We start from the raw sequence: 19,754 nt of genomic DNA, 5'->3' as shown, positions 1-19,754 counted from the left end.
CCTCATGTTTAAATTAAGCCCAGATTGCCAGTGAGTAACCCCTGAATGTCTTTCTCAATTGGGCATTTATTGATATTTGGAAAGCTGTTTTGTTTGATTGAAGATAAGGGTGGAATGGTGATGTTACTGAAATCTTGCAGATAATGTCAGTTAAACCCACCCACTTATTATGGAATCAGCTATTTTGCTCAGAAGCTGGCCTTTGTTAAATTCACATAGATGCTTTCAACACAAACTTCATCCCAGCTGCTATGAGGCAGATATAGCCTTTTGAGTTTGACTTCTTTTGATGCATTTTTGATATTGCATATATTGTATGCAATCTGATATTGCCTATTCCTTTTATTACTGAGTAGTACTCCTTGCTTTGGATGTGTTGTAGTTTATATTTCATCATTTTTAGTTTAGTTTTTGGTAGATACCCAGGAGTTTGGCTGCTGGATCATATAGTAAGTGTATGTTTAACTTTATAAGAAGCTGCTAAACTCTTTATGAAGTGGCTGTCCCATTTTGAATTCCTACCACATTTTCCTTTTCCACTTTTCTGCATTGTTGTTGATACTTGGTATTGCCAGTTTTTATTTTATTTTTTGCCTACATTCTGATAGGTTGTGTAGGGTGATCTTATTGTCATTTTAATTTGAATTTTCTTAATGACTAATAATGTTGGGCATGTTTTCATGTGCAAATAAGCATGACACATAAGCCATCCATAACAGTTTCTTTTGAAGAGCAGAAGGTTTTACTTTCCCGTTTTTTCTTTGATGGTTAGTGCTCTTTGTGTTCTAAAAACTCTTTGGCACTCATTCATCTTGCTCTCATTAAATACATGGTTCCCTAAAACAACCTAAGAGTATGGGAAGTGCTTTGTACAACCTTGAACTAATAGTAGAATCACCTTTACACACCAAAAGTTGGCCATTCCAGAAGGGAAGGATCATTCTCATACACTACAGCTACTGTTCTTTATTCTAGATATCTATGGTATATGTGGGCAATCACTTATTTGCAAAGCTTTTATTATTTTATTTATTTACTTTTAGAGAGAGGGGAAGGAAGGGAGAAGGAGAGGGAGAGAAACATCTATGTGTGAGAGAGACATCGATCGGTTGCCTTTTTCACCCCACCAACTGGGGACCTGGCCACAACCCAGGCATGTGCCCTGACTGGGATTCGAACCAGCGACCTTTTGGTTCACAGGCTGGCACTCAGTTTGCTGAGCCACACTAGCAGGGCTCCAAGGCTTTTTTTTTTTATTGCCTTATTTTTGTATTGCCAAGAATAAAATAAGAATAGATTAAAAATCTCTTTCTCTGAAATTACAGAACTGTGCCATTACTGGTGCCCCTAGATTTTTAAGAAGGAACTTGTAACAAAGTTTACTCTTTCCTTTTCTTTCAGTGGTGGGATCAGCAGCTTGACTTTGATACTGCTTTCTTGCACCATTTGGCCCAGTTGGTGCCTGAAATTTATTTGGCTGAAATGGACCCAGACTTGGAAAAGCAGGAGGAAAGTATACAAACGTCAATATTCACTCCAATGGAATGGTGTTTATTTGGAGAAGATCCAGATATTTCTTTAGAGAAACTAAAACATAGTGGAGCATTTCAACTCTGTGGTAAGGTTTTCAAAAGTGGAGAGACAACATATTCTTGTAGGTAAGAATTAGAAATTTACAGGATTAAATTACAATCTTGATATTTTGTACTTGTTTCATGATGTATTAGCTTTCTTTGTTTATTACATGTTTAATTCTACTTAACTTTTATTATGCACTGATAAGTCTGTTTTTGCTAGTATAGCTTGTTTTTTAGTATGACATAACTAAACAGTTCTCTCATTTTTTTCTTCATGTTCTCCAAAAATGTGTGATAGATTTTTGACTTTTTATGTAGTCCACATACCCTTATTTGAAACCCTTGGGGCCAGGTATATTTCAGAATTCTGAATACTTCTCTATTATAATCAAACACAGCATTTCTGTAAGAAATGTATGAATATTCACAGCAAATGGTATAAATAAAGTCTGTAGTCTAATGACATTTCAAGTCATTTTTTTGCCACCAAGTGAGATTTGGTGCCAAAAGATTATGGACCTATAGGAACAGTTAGAATTTTGTTGGGTAAGGGAGGCCAGTGGTACGAAAACTGGAAGCAGCTTTAGGCTTTTTGCCCTTTGTGAGGGCAGTTGATTTAAATGCCATGGTAACACAGAGAACTTTTTTACTCCCTACTTCTGCCTGAAATTTTCAACTTTTAGATCTTAGCAGCACTTTTAGTTTTCCCCCCCCCTTTATTAGAGATAGTTTAGGTTAGGAAGGTGACTTTTTAGACTTTATAAATACAGAGGATTGGTTTTTGCTGCACTATAATTCCAGGTTTGACTGGTTTATGTGTAATTACTAGCTGTTTAGAATATACTGTGTTATTATCCAAATCTTTTTTTAAAGATTTTATTTACTTATTTTTAGAGAGAGGGGAAGGGAGGAAAGAAGAGAGGGAGAGAAACATCAAAGTGTGGTTCCTTTCATGCATCCTTAACAGGGGACCTGGCCCACAACCCAGGCATGTGCCCTGACTGGGAATCAAACCGATGACCCTTTGGTTTGCAGGCCCATGCTCAGTCCACTGAGCCATACCAGCCAGGGCTTATTATCTAATTCTTTTCTTAGAAAAAAAGGCAGTTTATGTATTTTGTGTACTGTTTTGCTGTATAGCATGGGAAGATTCATTTATCTTATGTATTTTTAGCTGAAGCCCAATCAGTTTCAACTAAAGCATAGTAAACATTGGTAGACCTCATTTCTCCAAAAGTGTCATAGAGACATTTTTAATTGTCATAACTTTGGAAATGGTAGCAGTGGGTAGAGGCCAGGGTTGCTGCTTAAACATCCTACAATGCACAGGACAGTCTCCTCTATTCCTAAAAAATAACTGTCTGGTTCAAAATGTCGTTACTGCTAAGGTTTAGAAATCCTGCTCTAAATAAGTCAGTAGATCACACATATATTAGAGAGTATTATTAGACAATCTTTATTTCCTACTAGCATTTTAAGATTCATTTTTAAAACTTCCCAATTCTCTCTCTTCAACCCTTCTCAATATTTTATTAATTTTTTATTTCACACTGATTTATAGCAGGTCCTCAAATAATGTTTTGTTCAATGTTGTTTGTTATAACGTTGGTGAGATGCCATAGGAACTTAACTCTTGTTTATATCAGTTAGCTTATTGTAAAATTGGTTTTGTTATATGTTGTTTCACTTAAAGTCAAAGAACCTATAGATGACATTAAGTGAGGACTTACTGTATATTGATCTTAATGTTTCCAGAAAATGTTAAATAAACTAGTACATTTTAAAAGTAGTTATTAAGGAAGAGATTAAGAGAGATTAAATTTCATTCATTCAATAAGTATTAGTTGAATATCTACCATGTACCAGGCACTGTTCTAGGTGCTTGGGACATATCAACATATGAAATAAATAGAAATTCCTGCCCTTATGATACTTACATTCTAATGAATTTTGTCTTTGTCCAAGCTTCATTTACAGTGAACAGTGTTAATTATATTTAGAAATACAATAGGGTAAGATGATTGCAAATAATTTATAAAGCTGATCATTTTTCACAAAACTAATTTTGAGTTGTAGCTTAACGGTTTGAAACCACTTGCAAGCTCAAAGTAATGAGGGTGAATTAAGAAACAAAACCAAATATCTAAATTTGGATAAATATAGCTAAAACGAGACCAAAATTATTTGGAATTTTGTTTTTGAAGTATTTTCACATTCAGTTTGTAGGCAATGTAAGAGACTTATTCACATTACATTGTAGTCATACCATAAGCATCAGTGGGAATAATCTAAATTTTGGAATCTGTTTTTTAATCTTTTTCAGAGATTGTGCAATTGATCCAACATGTGTACTCTGTATGGACTGCTTCCAGAATAGTGTTCATAAAAATCATCGTTACAAGGTATGAAAATAGAGCCATAAAATATGTAGATCAGCAGGAATCTGTTGGGCCATCTAGTTCATATCCCTGACCAGTTCTTGAATTCCTGCTATTATAGTTCTGACATGTGAACCTTTAGTTCTGATGAAGCATATCATGTGATGGGACATTTGTCTTAAGAAGTAGCCCCATACAGTTTTTATGTGAGTATATCAAATTTACACAAGAAATTGTGTAATGGATATGAACAGCTTAAAGAATATAAAGCAAATACCCATGTAACCACTTTAGGCCAGAAGGTAAGACATTGCCAACTCTCAGAGGCTTGCCATTTGTCCTTACTAGATCACAGCCTTTCATCCCTTGCAACAACCTCTTTTGTGTTTTGTGATAATGATTTTCTTGATTTTCCTTTCAGCCTATCACTGAAATGATATTGGAAAGTTTTATCTGTTTTTGAACTTTATATATATAGGTGAAGTCATACTATATCTTTTTCTTGTTCAGTAACTTCTTTCACTCAGCATTATGAATGTAGCTGTAATTTATACAGTGGCCTTATAATGCTCAGTAATCTATATTGTCTATTTATTGTGCTGTATGTGAATAATATAGATGGCTTCCGATTTGGGGCTATTATGAACAATTCTGCTATGACCATTCTTATTGTGTGTTTTAGTATACATGTACAGGAGTTTTTCTGGGCTGTATATCTGGAATAGAATTGCTGAGTTCTAGAGCACAGGTGGCAAACACAAGGCCCCCAGCTGAATCCAGCCCTCCACTTTGTTTCTACCCTGCGATAGCACGGAGCTCCTTGCTCCTGGTTAAGGAGTAGTTACATTTATACAGTCCTAAAATTATATTCAGCCCTTTGAAGGCAACCTCGAGGCTGATATGGCCCCCAGTGAAAATGAGTTTGACACCCATGTTCTAGAGTGTAAATCTTTAATCATAGTAGATAATGTCCGCCTGTTTTCCAAAGTGGATATACCAATTTATAGGTTCTCCAACAGTATTTGAGAGTTCTCAGTGCTCCACATTTTTGCGAGATTTGGTATCTTTTTCATTTTAGCCCATCTGGTGGTTACATAATAGTATCACATTGTGATCTTAATAATTTTCCTAATTACTAATGAAGTTGAGGGCTTTTTTCTTTCCTGTTACATTTTTAGACAACCTTGTTATTTTGAGCTGAAATGTATTTCTCAGATAATAGTATGGGTTTTGTACTCTGGGCTTAGACAGACGTAATGACTGATGTTTCTTTTTGTATATATAGCATGCCTAAAGTTTTATGTAAATATAAATAATATCTTTGAGTTATGTAGACTGTGTTTTCCATAGAGTTGAAAGTGTTGAAAGCTTTATGTGTTTGTTTTTTTTTTAATTGATTTTAGAGAGAGTGAAGTAAGGAGAAAGAAATATCGACTTGTTGTTCCACCAATTTATGCACCCATTGATCAGTTCTTGTATGTGTCCTGACTGGGGATCAAAGCCACAACCTTGGGGCATGGGGTTGACACTCTAACTAACTGAGCTACCTGGACAGGGCATACTCTTTATGTTTTTAGACTAGCCTTGACATTATTGCTTTTAGCTCTGGATGTGATGGGCTATAAGTATAGGGTGATGGGGCCACTGGCCCACAGTGTCCTTGGCATTATGGATAAGACAAGACAGATTCACATGGACCACCAAAGTCCTGTGGAGGAAAAGGGACAGCATGGCCACTCTCAAGGGGAGAGCGCCCCAACACTTGCCTTGACAGGCTTTTATTGGCTTAATTTGCCTAGGCATATATGAAAAGCTCATCAATCATTGTCAGGCAGTAACGATCAAACAATAGATAACATTCAGAGAACTCTGAGGGCTAATTCTGAGTCAAGGTCAGATAGTTAAAGGACCATAAAACTTTGGGGAACAAACTCACTTCATGCTTGGACCCTTATCATTTAAATTGAGGGCCTTAGCAAAGCAGGTTTCACAGAATTTTATGCATTCTTTCTTAGGCCTGATTGCCCCAGGGGAACACACCCTTTCCAGCACAGGACCATATCCACCTCCAGCATTGTTTCAGGCTTAAATGGAGCAGGGGAAGTAAGGAAGCCAAGAGATTAGGAGACTTCTTGCAGACAGAATGAGGACTCAGGCTATGTCAAAGTCATGGGGCAACGGTGCATCATCCCCTTTCTCCATGGCCCCCCAAGTCCTTCCCTGAGGGCCCCCTCATGACCTTGCCTGTCTTAGGTCATCTCTCCCTTGAGGAATCTTACCCATCATTGGATAACCAGTCATGCACTGGGGGCCAGGCAGGGTGAAGTAAAGTGGTCAGAGGTGGCGCCCCAGCCAAGGAAATAAGTTTTGTCTCCTTAGTGACTTAGGGTCTCAAGGTCTCTCACTCAGTCTTAGCCATGGGGGTTACAGTTTCTGAAACCAGGCAGAGTGGTTCCCAATAATAGGGTATAGGTATTATTATATAGTGCACAAAGAAAAACAGATTGAGAAGCCTATGATACAGTGTGGTTAAAATGTTTTCCCAAGATTACTAAAGTAATCACTAAAGTGATGGAATTTACATGTTCGATCATTGGTTATGTTCCTCATAACCAATTACAATTGTAACAAATGTTCCACACTAATGCAAGATCTTACTAATATGCGAAACATTGTAGGGTCCAGGGAAGATGGGGTTTATATGAACTCTGTGTTTTCTGCTCAGATTTTCTTCAAACAAACTGCTCTAAAAAGTAAAGTCTATTAATTTTTTTAAATGAACATTTAAAAGTCCTTAATACATTTTGCCAAATTGTTTTAGGAAAGAATTATACCAAATGTAGTACAAGTAGCAGTGTAGAAATCTGCAGAACCTGCAGAAACCTTTTTAAAGATTATTTATTTTTTAGAGAGAGGGTAAGGGAAAGGGAAAGAGAGAGAGAAACATCAGTGTGTAAGAGAAACATCAATCAGTTGCCTGTTGTATGCCTCCAACCAGGGACCTGGCCTGCTACCCAGGCCTGTGCCCTGACTGGGAATCAAACATGCTACCTTTCAGTTTTTGGGACGATGCCCAGCCAGTCAGGGCATGCAGAAACCTTTTAACAGAAACTTTTTAACTGAACTGATTTTTTAAGTAATTTTATCATCACTATTAAAATGAAATTTTAAATTGTTCTTAATGTTGTTTCTCTTTTCTTATTTTAGAAAGGTGAATATGGAATAATGGTATATCCTTGCATTGCTACTTAACTTTGCTCTCTTCCTGGATAATGGGACCAAGGTCTTTGGTAGTTTATTTTGCAGTCATTTTTGCTGACAGGACAAAGGTTTTTTTGTTTTTGTTTTTGTTTTTTCCAGGGGAATGATTCATGCCCTGGCTGAGTATCTCAGCTGGTTGGAGTGTTGTCCTGTATACCAAAAGGTTGCATGTTCAATCCTGGGTTGGAGCACGTGCGGGAGGCAACTGATTGGTGTTTCTCTCTCACATCTAAGTTTTTTTTTTTTCTCTTCCTCTCTCTGAAAATCAATGAACATATCCTCTGGTGAGGATAAAAAAAAGATTAGTGCCCAACCATATATATAATATATATTGATTTGAGAGAGAGACAGATTTCTATTTGTTGTTCCATGTACTGACGTATTCATTGGTTGCTTCTTGTATGTACCTTGAGTGGATATTGAGCTCACAATCTTGGCGTATCAAGATGATGTTGCAACCAACTGAACCACCTAGCCAGGACCATGTATATATTTTTTATTGTAAAATATTGCTTGCACTAAAAGGAAATTTAGCCCTGGCTGGTGTGGCTCAGTGGATTGAGTGCTGGCCTGTGAACCAGAGGGTCTTTGGTTTGATTCTCAGTCAGGGCACATGCCTAGGTTATGGGCCAGGTGCCCAGTAGGGGGTGCACAAGAGGCAACTACACACTGATGTTTCTCTCCCTCTCTTTTTCCTTTCTTTCCCTTTTCTCTAAAAATATAAATAAATAAAACATCTTAAATTAAAAAAACATAAAAGAAAGTTTAGAGAAAAATACCACAAATAGCCACCCACCAAAACATCATAAAATATCACAGTGAGAGCTGGGGATATGCATAGGTCCCTCCCACAGGTGTCTTCCTCCCGTCCCCTGGGCATTAAGTGCCATCTGCCTGCTTCTGAAGGTCTATTGTCCAGCATGTGCTGCAGCCTCTGTCACACTTGATGGAATGTATTGAAGCCACCACTTCTGAGATGCTGGCCAATGTCTCCTGAGAGCTCCAGGGTAGGACAGGTTACTCCAGAGTTGCACTGTCTCCTGGGCCTTCTTGGTCAGTGGCTGGGTGGCCAGTGCCCATGGTGAGTGGGGAACGGGCAGGATAGGTTGCTGGTTTCTCTCCTCGAACCCAGTCTGGGTGCCTGTAGGAGGCAACTGATCGATGTTTCTCTCATCCTCTCTCTCAGCTAATATGTTCGCCAGGTGGGCAAAAAAGAGGACCAAGGTTTTTGATTTGAAGAGTAGATTAAATTCTAAAAAGTCAAGATCAGAGTAATATGGCTTTGATTGAATAGAACCAAAATAGTAGCCGGGTTCACCTAACTAGAGTCTTCTTGTGTCTTGGAAGCTGATACTGAAGACCAAACTGGCTTGTAACCTTGGTACTCTTTTTTTGGAACGCATCATAGAGTCAAAATAACTCTGGAGAAGAAAACAAAACTCAACTAACAATGCTCTTTTTCTCTGTTCCATTCCTTTGCATATCTCTGTCTTTATTTACTAAATGGCAATGATGTATTTATATTTGTGTTTTTTATCCCTACCTGACTATAAGCTTTCTCCAGGACAATGTTCAGATCTCATATATTTTATACTTCCTACTGTCTGTTATAGCACCTGGGACATAGAGGCTTTCAACATTTGTTGAAATAAAGTGTTAGGGTCAAAAGCATTAAATCATAGGCAGAACTGATTGATATCTAAGATTTAATTATAAAGGTAACTTATCAATGTCTATTTTAACATCAGATTATTGTAATCTTACATGATGAGAATTTATATACATATATTGTCTTTGAAATACAAAAACATTAAAAAGTGTTTATTTGCCCTGGCTGGATGGCCCAGTTGATTATAGCATCATCCTGTGCACCAAGTTTGTGGGTTTGATCCCGTCAGGGCACATGCCTCAGTTGTGAGTTTGATCCCCAGTTGGTGCGTATATGGGTGGCAACCAATGGATCTCTCTCTCTCTCTCTCTCTCTCTCTCTCTCTCTCTAATCAATAAACATATCCTTGGGTGAGGATTAAATAAATAAAAAATGTTTATTTACTCAGACAATACAATAAAACCAACCTTTTAAAAATTCAAATAATACATAAAAGTCCTGGCAGGAATGGCTCACTTGGTTGGAGTGTCGTCCCATAAACCGAAAGGTTGTGGGTTTGATTGCTGGTCAGGGCACATGCTGGGGTTGCAGGGGTCCCCAGTGAGGGCATGTGCAAGAAGGCAGCCAATCGATGTTTCTCTCCTCTCTCCCTCCCTCCCCTGTCTCTGAAATCAATACGCATGTTCTCAAGGTGAGGATAAAAATAATAATACAGAAGATTATAAATAAAAATTATAGTTGCTATTCTGGCCCATTGTACTTTCTTAAACTAAGCACACTTTAACATATATCCTTACTGATCTTTTTTAAAAATATATTTACAAATATGCACACAAACATACATATATTTATATATTTAGGAGAACTGTTTGTGTGTGTATAAATCGGTTCCTACTATATATTCCTTTTTTGCAACTTATTTTTATCTTAACAGCATATCATGAGGATAATTCTATATTGATAACATACAGTAACTCTTGCCTTATTTAATTGCTTCATGTGTTCCTTTGTGGGACTATATTACCCTATATTTAATCCATCCTGTTTTTCTAGACAATTATATTGGTTCCAGTTTTTCACTGATTAACAAATATTGGAATGTACATCTGTCTTTGTTTTCATATAATTCAGTGTATATGTTCAAGAATACCTAAGGCTAGATTCTTAGAGGTAGATATTCTGTATTGAACAGTATGTGCATTTAAAATTTACATAGATTTTTCCCTAGTGTGGTTCATCTCATTATTTTAATTTGCATTTCTGTTGTTACCAGTAATTAACATCTTTTCATATTTTAATTATATGTTTAATTTCTTCAGTGTATTGCCTATTTCTACTTTTTATTTATTTTTCTATTGTCTTTTCCTTCCTGCTGTGTCAGATACTTTACAGATACTCTCTTAGCATGTTTCTGTTTTAAAACTTTTATTTTTAAAGTTATATTTATTGAGATATAATTTGCATACAATAAAACCTACCCTCAAGATACAAAACATTTACGATATGCCCAAAAGTTCTCTAGTTTTCCTTTGTGGTTCTTTTTCTCCCTACCCCCAGCTTCTGGCAGTCATTGATCTGTTTTCTGTTTGTATATATAGTTTTGCATTTATATGACATTTTCAGAATGTCATATAAATGAAAGCATATAGTATGGAGTAACTAGTTTCTTTTCACTTAGCATAATGCCTTTGAGATCCTCTCATGTATCAGCAGTTTTTTCCTTTTTAATCTGTATGCCATTATATGGGTGTGCAACAGTTTACCTATTCAGCAGTTGATGAACATTTGGGTTGTTACTAGCTTTTAAATAAAGCTGCTATAAGCATTCCAATCCAATTCTTTGTGTGGGCGTGTTTCATTTCTCTTGAGTAACCTAGGAGTGGGATAGCTGGACTATAAGTTAAGTGTATGTTTGGTTTTATAAGATTTGTTTCTGCCTTTTTAACTTGATTTATGCTATCATTTATCTTATTGATGTTCTAAATTTGTATATTATTAAATTTGCCATTTAAAAAATGTTTCTGAATTTTGTGCCTCACTTCTATGGCATTCCCATATATTAAGATTGTATTTTACCTTCTTTAGCTATAGCTTTATTTTTAGTAACTGTGGATGGTCTAGCATCTTTCAGCTTACTATGTATATAAAGGAAGAAATATTGATTTGTATATGCTAATTTTTTGGTACTTTTGTTCTAGCAGTTACCTCTATATAATAATTGTTATACTACCCATAGTTTCTTTTTATCTCTTTTCTTACTTTTTATTGTCAAGTCAGTCAGTTTTAATGGTATCTTTGATTCCCTTCTATTACGTGTAACCTGTATAGTAATTGGTCATCTTATGTTACCTTCTCTTTTCCTTCTCTCATTTCTTAGTTATAGTCTTTCTGTTTGTGAGATTATATGTTTACATTTTTCTGTCCATGTCCTCACTTTTGATTTGTTCTTAACCCTACAATTAAATATATAAAATTCTTCATCTCTCTGTTTTCTGAAGTTTCCGCAGTTACCTCTTTGTCCCATAGGAGTTGATAAACTTCAGTTTGTAGTTCAAATCTGGCTCACTGCCTATTTTTGTATGGTCTGAATGCTAAGCATGGATTTTACATTTTTAGATGGTTGGGATAAAAGACAGAAAAATCGTATTTTATGATGCATTAAAATTATATACCTGGCTGGTGTGTCTCAGTGGGTTGAACACCAGCCTGTGAACCAAAGGGTCTCTGGTTCGATTCCCAGTCAGGGCACATGGCTGAGTTGCAGGCCAGGTCCCCAGTAGGGGGCGCGTGAGAGGCAACCACACATTGCTGTTTCTTTTCCTCCCTCCTTCCCTCCCCCCCTCCCCTTCTGTCTAAAAATAAGTAAATAAAATCTTTAAAAATATTATATGAAAATAAAATTTCAGTGCCCATAAATAAAGTTTAATTGGAACTTAGCCACGCTCCTTTGTTTATTGTCTATGGCTACTTCTCTACTACAACAGAATTGAGTAGTTCAGTAGAGATTTATGACCTGTAAAGCCTAAAATATTTATTGTCCCTTCATACAGAAAGTTTGCTGATCTCTGCTCAGTTGGATTTTTTAGGAAGGGGTCATGTATACATGTTTTTCCTAAGTTCTGACATGTTCAGAATTGTATTTTTATAGCTTGGCTGGAGATAATAACTTTAGCTTACATTTTCTGTTTTGGAAAATGCTGCTCTGCTATTGTCTTGTTTTATATGTTATTGAGAAGTCTGATGTCGGTCTAATTTTCTTGCTGTTATGTTATTTCATCTTTTCGCCTGAAGGCCCCAGGGCTTTTATCTTTAAAGTCTAATTCTTTTTGTAGGATATATTTTGGAGTTAATTATACTGGGTGAGTTTTTCCAGTTACTCATGGGCTCTTTTAATGTGTATATTTAGGTCTTGTTTTTTCCCTTGGAAGCTTAATTAAATTACAGATTTAAATATGTGCTCTGTTGCATCGTCTTGATTTTCTTTTTGGAGACTCCAGTTATACTTATATTGGCTTTCTTAAGCCTGTATTTTATTTCAACCACTTTTTCTCTGACCCTGTATTTCTTTACTTCATCATATTTTAATTCTCTTGTTTTCCTGCTCTGTTTCAATGCTATTTATTAACTTTCATTGAGTCTATTATCTTGGACACCTTGTAATTTAGAATTGATTTCCGATAGGCTTTTCTTCCTAATTTTTCCCCCCTGAGTTCCATCAAATCTCATTTTATTTAACCTTTTTTCTTTTGGGGGGATGCACTCTCTTCTTAGTTTCTCTATTTCTGATAAAAGGTATTTTAATATGACTAAGGATTTTCATATCCCCAAATGCCTGTTTAAGGCTATGTAATTTAGTTTGGAGAATTATGTTACAGTTTCCTTTAGCTTCATGATTAGGTTTTGGCTCTTAGTTGCATTTTTTGCCCTTTTTTTGTAGTAGTTTTGTGTGGATGTGGTGTACTTTTTCTATTTTTTTACTTCATGGACAGGACTCACAAATGCTCTCTCCTGTCATTTTGCCCTCTTCTGCGAACTTTCTTTTAGAGATGCCGGTGGTGGTAGGGGTGAGGGGAGGAGACATTTGGGCATGTGTTGTTTTTCTCACTTCCGTAGGATCCTCAATTTTCCCTTCTTACTTCCTTACCCCATCATTAAGGACTTAGCTTTGTTATAAACGTGTTTGATTTTCTCCCAAAAGCAATGCTCCTCTGAGGTTGCCACTTCTAGTCTCTTGCTTGCTTTCATGCTCTTTCTCTGCAAACCACTAAGTCCCAACCTGTGTTCAGTATATATTCCTTAGCATTGGGCTTTCTCTTCTCGGGTATGATTTTGCCGGTGCTTTATCTAAGTTATCTGTACTCCTCTGCTCTCTTTAATGGAGTCTCTTAAACTTCCCTCTCTTGTCTGCATCCGTAGGCTTGAAGTGATAGGCAATGGGGACTCTGATAGAATGTTACCTGAAAGTTGAAGTGTTTGTTTTTTGTTTCCTTATTTTATTGCTTCCCTTGTTCATTGTATGTTTTAGAGGGGAAGTTCTGGGGAAAATTCAGGATCAAGGCATTGTCATCATTTTCTATCTGGCTTAGTATATTTTAGATGTTTTTTTGCAACAGTCCTCACAGGAAAAATGTAAATAATTTTAGTTCCTGTAGGACACTAAATAGATGAAACTACTTTATACATTTCTTAAGTATAATATAGGTATCATTATAATACTTTTAAAATTTCTGTTTAATTAGAAAATCTCATCACTCAAGCATTCAGGGTATTGTATAGATAGAATCTTTTGCACACTGTACAATCTGTTCTTCTCTATTAGTATATAATTCTAAAAACTACTGTTTAGGCCCTCCCTGCTTCCTCTCTCTAAAATCAGTAAGTGTTAAAAAATATTATTTAAAAATTAGAGTATGTTTCAAAAATTTATCAATTTTGATGGTCCATTTCTGTTGTGGTTAATATTTAGATTTTGATATATCTAGTTTCCATTAAATTAAATGCAACTCAGGTTGAAATATTAGGGAACATTTATTATTTGAATCATCTGTATCAGTCTTCCTTGCTTTGTAATATGTTTTGAAATCAAGACACTCATTTTTCATTTATTAGATGCATACTTCTACTGGAGGAGGGTTTTGTGACTGTGGAGACACAGAGGCCTGGAAAAGTGGCCCTTTTTGTGTAAGTCATGAACCTGGAACAGCAGCTACTACAAAAGAGGTAAGAATATTAGTTTTTTTTTAATGCTAACTACTTTAAGCTTGATGAAATTAGATAGAAATAAATGTTATGTGTGTGGGTTAAACTGAATTTCATTGAGAATCCTGATAATGAATTCATATTGAAAAGATAACTCAGAATATTTTTTGTTAAGCAGTTTCATAAGTAAGAGTAAATGATATCTATTTAAGCATAAAAGAGCAAATGGAAGTAATTATTGACAGAAGCCAAATGTAATATATTAGAAGACAGTAGAACTGACACATAAACTTAATAATTACTTTTCTTTAAAAAAAGTCAACAAATTGATTATCCACTGTATATCCTAATCAAGGAAAAATAGTTAAGCCAGTTCAACTATCTAGAATTAGAAAGGAGAATGAGGAAATAGAACCACAGAAGATATTAAAAAGATTATAAAAGACTCTCATATGACGCTATAGATACATTTGAAAATGGATTATTTCATTAAACACTGTAAAGTGCCATAGTTTACTCAAACACAGAACACTTGAACGATTTATAACCATTGAAGAAATTCAGAAAATTGCCATGAGACAATACTTTCTAAAAAATGCCATGTTCAAATAGTTTCACAGAGGAATTCTTTTCAAAACTTGAAGAACAGATTTCATACTCTTTAAACTGTTTATCCTTAGCAGTGAACATCCCTAGAGTTCAAATTTTAATCTCTTTCTGTATTGCTCCCCACTAAATGAAATCAGGAATTGCTTGAAAATACTAGATTCCAGGTCTGAGGGAATAGGTAAGCTTGTGAGAATGAGTTTATATAAAAAGAACCTAGGACCCAGCTGGATAGGTCTCTCATTGACCTGAGTTAAACAATTGGAACTTAAAAAAATAATAACAAATAACCACTATAATTGACTGACTCATACTAAATATATAAAAATCCATGAGTTCTGTCTTGGCTAGGTGGCTCAGTTGCTTGGATGATCGTCCTCCACATCAAAAGGTTGTGGGTTTGATCCCCAGCCAGGGTGTGTACAGGAGGCAACTGATTGATATTTCTCTCTCACCATAGATGTTTCTCTCCTCCCCCCTTCCTCTCTGTCTAAAAATTAATACATATGTCCTTGGGTAGGAATAAAAAAACCCCTGAGTTCCCAGTGATACTTGAATGAAAGCTAAAATAGATAGAAATTTGTCACCATGGTAGTGGTTATATCAATTCTTTATTCTAAAAATTGGTAGGAATTGTGTTCCATGGTAAACAACTGTTTCCAGTTGGTGAAGTAAAGCTCTTTCTTTATAGGTTAACACTAGCTAATAGAGAAGGGATAGTATAAGAAAAATTAACGTTTGGCAAGCCCTAAGGAAATATACGATAGATAATGATCATTAATGGATGCTTAAACCATTAAGACTTGAATTGATGAAGAACAATATTCACATGGTTCTAAATTGTCATCTCATAGTTTACTTGCTAGTCATAGAGAAAAGAAATGAAACTTGACAATGGAGGTGTCTAGTGATGAATATTAGCATTATCACTAGTAGTAGGGTGATGTGGCATAATGAGCATTATCTGATGTAAAATGCAATACACAGTTTAATGTCTGAAAATCAGTTAATGTAGCAGACCGTGTAAATAGAATAAAAACCAAAACTACACGAAAGCTACACAATTATCCCAATAGACGCAACAAAAACATTTGACTAAATCCAACACACTTTCATGATAAAAAGACTTAATAAACTTAATAGAAGGGAACTTCCTTAACCTGCTCAAGTACATCTATGAAAATTTCACGGCTGTAATTATACTGTATACTGTCTCCCAAACATCAGAAACAGGACAAAGATTCACCTCTTGCCACATTTATTCATTATTGTACTGGAGGTTCTAGCCAGGGCAGTTAGGCAAGAAAAAGAAATAAAAGGCATCCATGTTAGAAAGGAAGAAGTAAAACTAACTCTATTTACAGACGACATGATTTGATACATAGAAAATCCTAAAGAATCTACTAAAAAATTATTAGAACTAATAAGTTCAGCAAGATTATAAGACACAAAGTAATTATACAAAAATTACATGTATTTCTATATACTCTAATGAATCATCTGAAGATGAAATTAATGAAAAATTCAATTTACTATAGTAGCAAAGAATAAAATATTTAGAAATAAATTTAGGAAGACATAAAATTTATATTCTGAAAACTGTAAAACACTATTGAAAGAAATTTTTAAAAGATCTAAATAAATGGAGAAACATCTTGTGTTTCTGGATCAGAAGAGTTACTGTTTGTTAATATGGCAGCTCTTTGTGTTTTTTCCAATACACCAAGGAATTAACTCAGTTCTTCAGCACTGACCAGGTGTCTCACAGATTTATACTGAATTTCTGTTAGATTTTTTTCTCTTGAATAGCTGCTATGATTTTTCCCTGCTTAGTCCTCTGTTTAAATAGCTTATTGTGATATAATTTGCATACCATATAAGAAAATTCACCCATTTAAAGTGTATAGTGTTTTTTAATATATTCACAGAGTTGTGTTACTATCATCACAATTAATTATAGAACATTTTCATCACTCCCAAAGAAACCCTATATTGATTAGCAGTCACTCTTTATTTCTTTCAAACTCCCCACACTTAGATACCTAAATTGTCTCTAAAGATTTGCCTATTCTGGACATTTTATATAAATGGGATCATACAATATATGTTCTTTTGTAATTGGATTCTTTCACTTAGCATGTTTTCAAGGTTCATCTGTGTTGTAACATGTACTTCATTCCTCTTTATGACCAAGTAATAGTCCAGTGTATAGCTATATACCACATTATACTTATCCATTTATCAGTTGATGGATTTTGGGGTGTTTCTACTTTTTGGCTATTATGAATGATGCTGCTATGAACATTTGTATAAGTGTTTGTGCAGACATAATGTTTTCACTTTTCTTGCATAGATAGCGTAGAGTGGAATGGCTGAGTCATATGGTAACTGTGCTTAATGTTTTGAGCATCTGTTAGACTGTTTTCCAGATTGGCTGCCCCATTTTACATTTCTACCAGCAATGCATAAGGGTTAACATTTTTCCACATCCTGGCCAACACTTATTTTCTGCCTTTTTGATTATAGTCACCCTGATAAGTGTGAAGAGGTATTTTATTGTGGTTTTGATTTGCATTTTTATAATGGTTAACGAACCAGAGCATTTGGATGCATTTTTTTAAGCTGATTGGTTTGAACAAGACTTATTAAGGAGGCAATTTTCTGTAATGAACTGTTTTTTTATGGGAGTCAAAAGACCCAGGTTTTAGTCTTCCTTCTACTAGTTATAGGCTCTTTGGCCTTGGATGGGTTTCTTACCCTTTAAGTGTCATTAATTCTCTGCCTTTCTTACAGAGTGGTTTTGAGGATCATTTGAAATAAATTATGACAAAGTTTTTTGTAAGCTATAAGAGATAACCAGTAGTTCTCTGATATTATCATAATGAGGCTACAAAGAAAGGCAGAGACATTCGTATGGGAGAGCATCATTAAAAGGGGGGCATGGTTCTGCCTCCTTTCCTTTCTGTTATCTGTAGCACTAACCTGGCCACAGGGAGTTAAGCTAAACTGGTATGAATAGCAACTTGATTTCATTCCTGGAGGGTCGTGTAATGAACTCATTAAAGTAATTATTATAAATTAATAGCATTATCTTCCTCATCCACTTATTTGTATACAATGTTGGTAGTGTGGTTTTCTCTACTTTCTTACAGAACTTACGTGGTCCATTGAATGAAGAGGTAATTGCCCAAGCCAGGAAAATATTCCCTTCAGTTATAAAATACATTGTAGAAATGACTATATGGGAAGAAGAAAAAGAACTGCCTTCTGAACTCCAGATAAGGTGGGCAAATTTTTAAAAGGTAGAAGTTTTAGTGATGGTTATTTATATTGCAAAATAAGTGTTAGGAAAATGTTTTTGTTATTTATTGCTTAATTTATTATTACTATGAAAATTTTATAGAGAATTATGTCTTGGGAGCACTTCCAAAATGTCCATTTATATGAGATGCTCTACTAATCACTAACAGAAATTAAGCCAAAAAGAAGAGCATAGTCAGGAGCTTCTGGTTTTTACAAAAAAAAAAAATTGGGGGGAGGGTCTTAATTCTGAATGATATAAGTCCCTAGCAGCCACTTATTTCAGTAGGCAAGTACTAACTTGCCTAGTCTGATATTGTCCTGAACCAACCTCCAGGTTTCCCAGAGGTTTGTGAACAAAGGTAGGGACTTAAGCACAGTGTGTCTTCCTTTACCCGGGCCTTTATGATCAAAAAACGTTTGATAACAGGATGAGGAGGTAGCCCTCTGCCCTGTGCTTTGGCATCTAGGATTATTTCAGTTGTAGATATTTAACATTTTTAAGCTCAAATCCAGCAATTCCTGACAGCCATGAATCTTTCAGTGACAATAATATTTGCTTTATAAATAAATAAATAAATAATAATGATTGATTTCTTTATTTAGAGAGAAACATTAATTTGTTCCCCCTATGCATTCATTGGTTGCTTTTTATATGTGCCCTGACTAGGGATCAGAATGATGATCTAACCAACTGAGTTACCTGGCCAAGGCCAATAATATTTGCTCTTAATGAATGCAAAAGGGAATTCCAGACCAGATATAAGATATAATTTGGGCCTTGTGAGAATTTTTTTATCTGTGTAATCTTAGCAGGTTCACAAAATTACATCACAAATCTAAATACCATTTTTTCTTGGAGTTTACTCCAAATGGTTTTTTGGTTGTTTTATTTTAGGAGAGAGAATTAAGAATTTCGGTTTATAAAGACAATAAACATATTGTTTTGACTCTTGTTGGGCTATAAACTGCTAGGGGAAGTAAAGGTCATTGGAAATTGTGTCCATAAAGTTTTTAATTTCAAATATGTGATAACATCAGTTAAACCCTTTAAGAAATTGTGTTGGTCAACATAATACTAGTTAGCAATTTGCCTGCCTAAAAAGGGAAAGTTGCTTGAGTATGGGTGTGTTTGTAGGTGGCATCAGACTTCATATTCACAGATCTGAGTTCTGGTCCTTCTCACTGCTTATTGGCATTGTAACCATGAAGAAGTCTTTTTGAGCTTCTGTAACCTAAGCTATGAGGCTAAGAAAATCTGCCTTTTCGAGTTACGAGAGTCAATAATTGAGTGTGTTTAAAAGCTTATTATAAACTGTTTAAAACTGATAACATCTAATTTTGTGTAGCCCATAATAAGTGTTTTCACATATTTTATAAGATCTTCATAATATAGATCTTCATAACATATAGATCTTCATATTTTATAAGATCTTCATAATAAGATCTTCATAACACTCTCAAATATAAACATGATACTCTTCTTAGAGATGGAAGAGGCATTGTCATCTCAACAAGATCAAAAAGCTTAAGCTACCTACGTGTCTATGCAAGTCCCTCCATCAGTCAAATGATAGTGCTGGCATTTTAAATCTATACACTTAAAAAAAAACTTAAATGTTCTTTGGTTAGGTGGCTTAGTTGTTTGGAATGTCATCCTGTATACCAAAAGGTTGTGAGTTCAATCTCTAATCAGGGGTCAAGGGGCAGCTGATCAGTGTTTCTCTCACTCACTCTCTCTTTCTCTCTCTCTCCCCTCCCATGAAATCAATAAACATCCTCAAGGATTAAAAAATAAATAACTTAAATGTACTATAATACTAG

General features: G+C 35.3%; 1 protein-coding gene across 1 annotated transcript in view; it reads left to right on the top strand.

The window, feature by feature from the left end:
- Nucleotides 1–19,754, top strand: part of UBR1 (ubiquitin protein ligase E3 component n-recognin 1) — a 127,244-nt gene that overhangs the window by 15,908 nt on the left and 91,582 nt on the right. The window contains exons 2-5 of the mRNA XM_045822463.1: nt 1,402–1,658; nt 3,901–3,979; nt 13,935–14,045; nt 17,783–17,913. Coding sequence (XP_045678419.1) covers nt 1,402–1,658; nt 3,901–3,979; nt 13,935–14,045; nt 17,783–17,913 — 578 coding nt within the window. The remainder of the gene's footprint in view (nt 1–1,401; nt 1,659–3,900; nt 3,980–13,934; nt 14,046–17,782; nt 17,914–19,754) is intronic.

This window comes from Phyllostomus hastatus, unplaced genomic scaffold, assembly GCF_019186645.2.
Source record: "Phyllostomus hastatus isolate PE091 unplaced genomic scaffold, TTU_PhHast_1.1 phas_scaffold_501, whole genome shotgun sequence".
NCBI lineage: Eukaryota > Metazoa > Chordata > Mammalia > Chiroptera > Phyllostomidae > Phyllostomus > Phyllostomus hastatus.
Note: the sequence above shows the minus strand (reverse complement) of the source record. Positions and strands in the feature narration are given on the sequence as shown.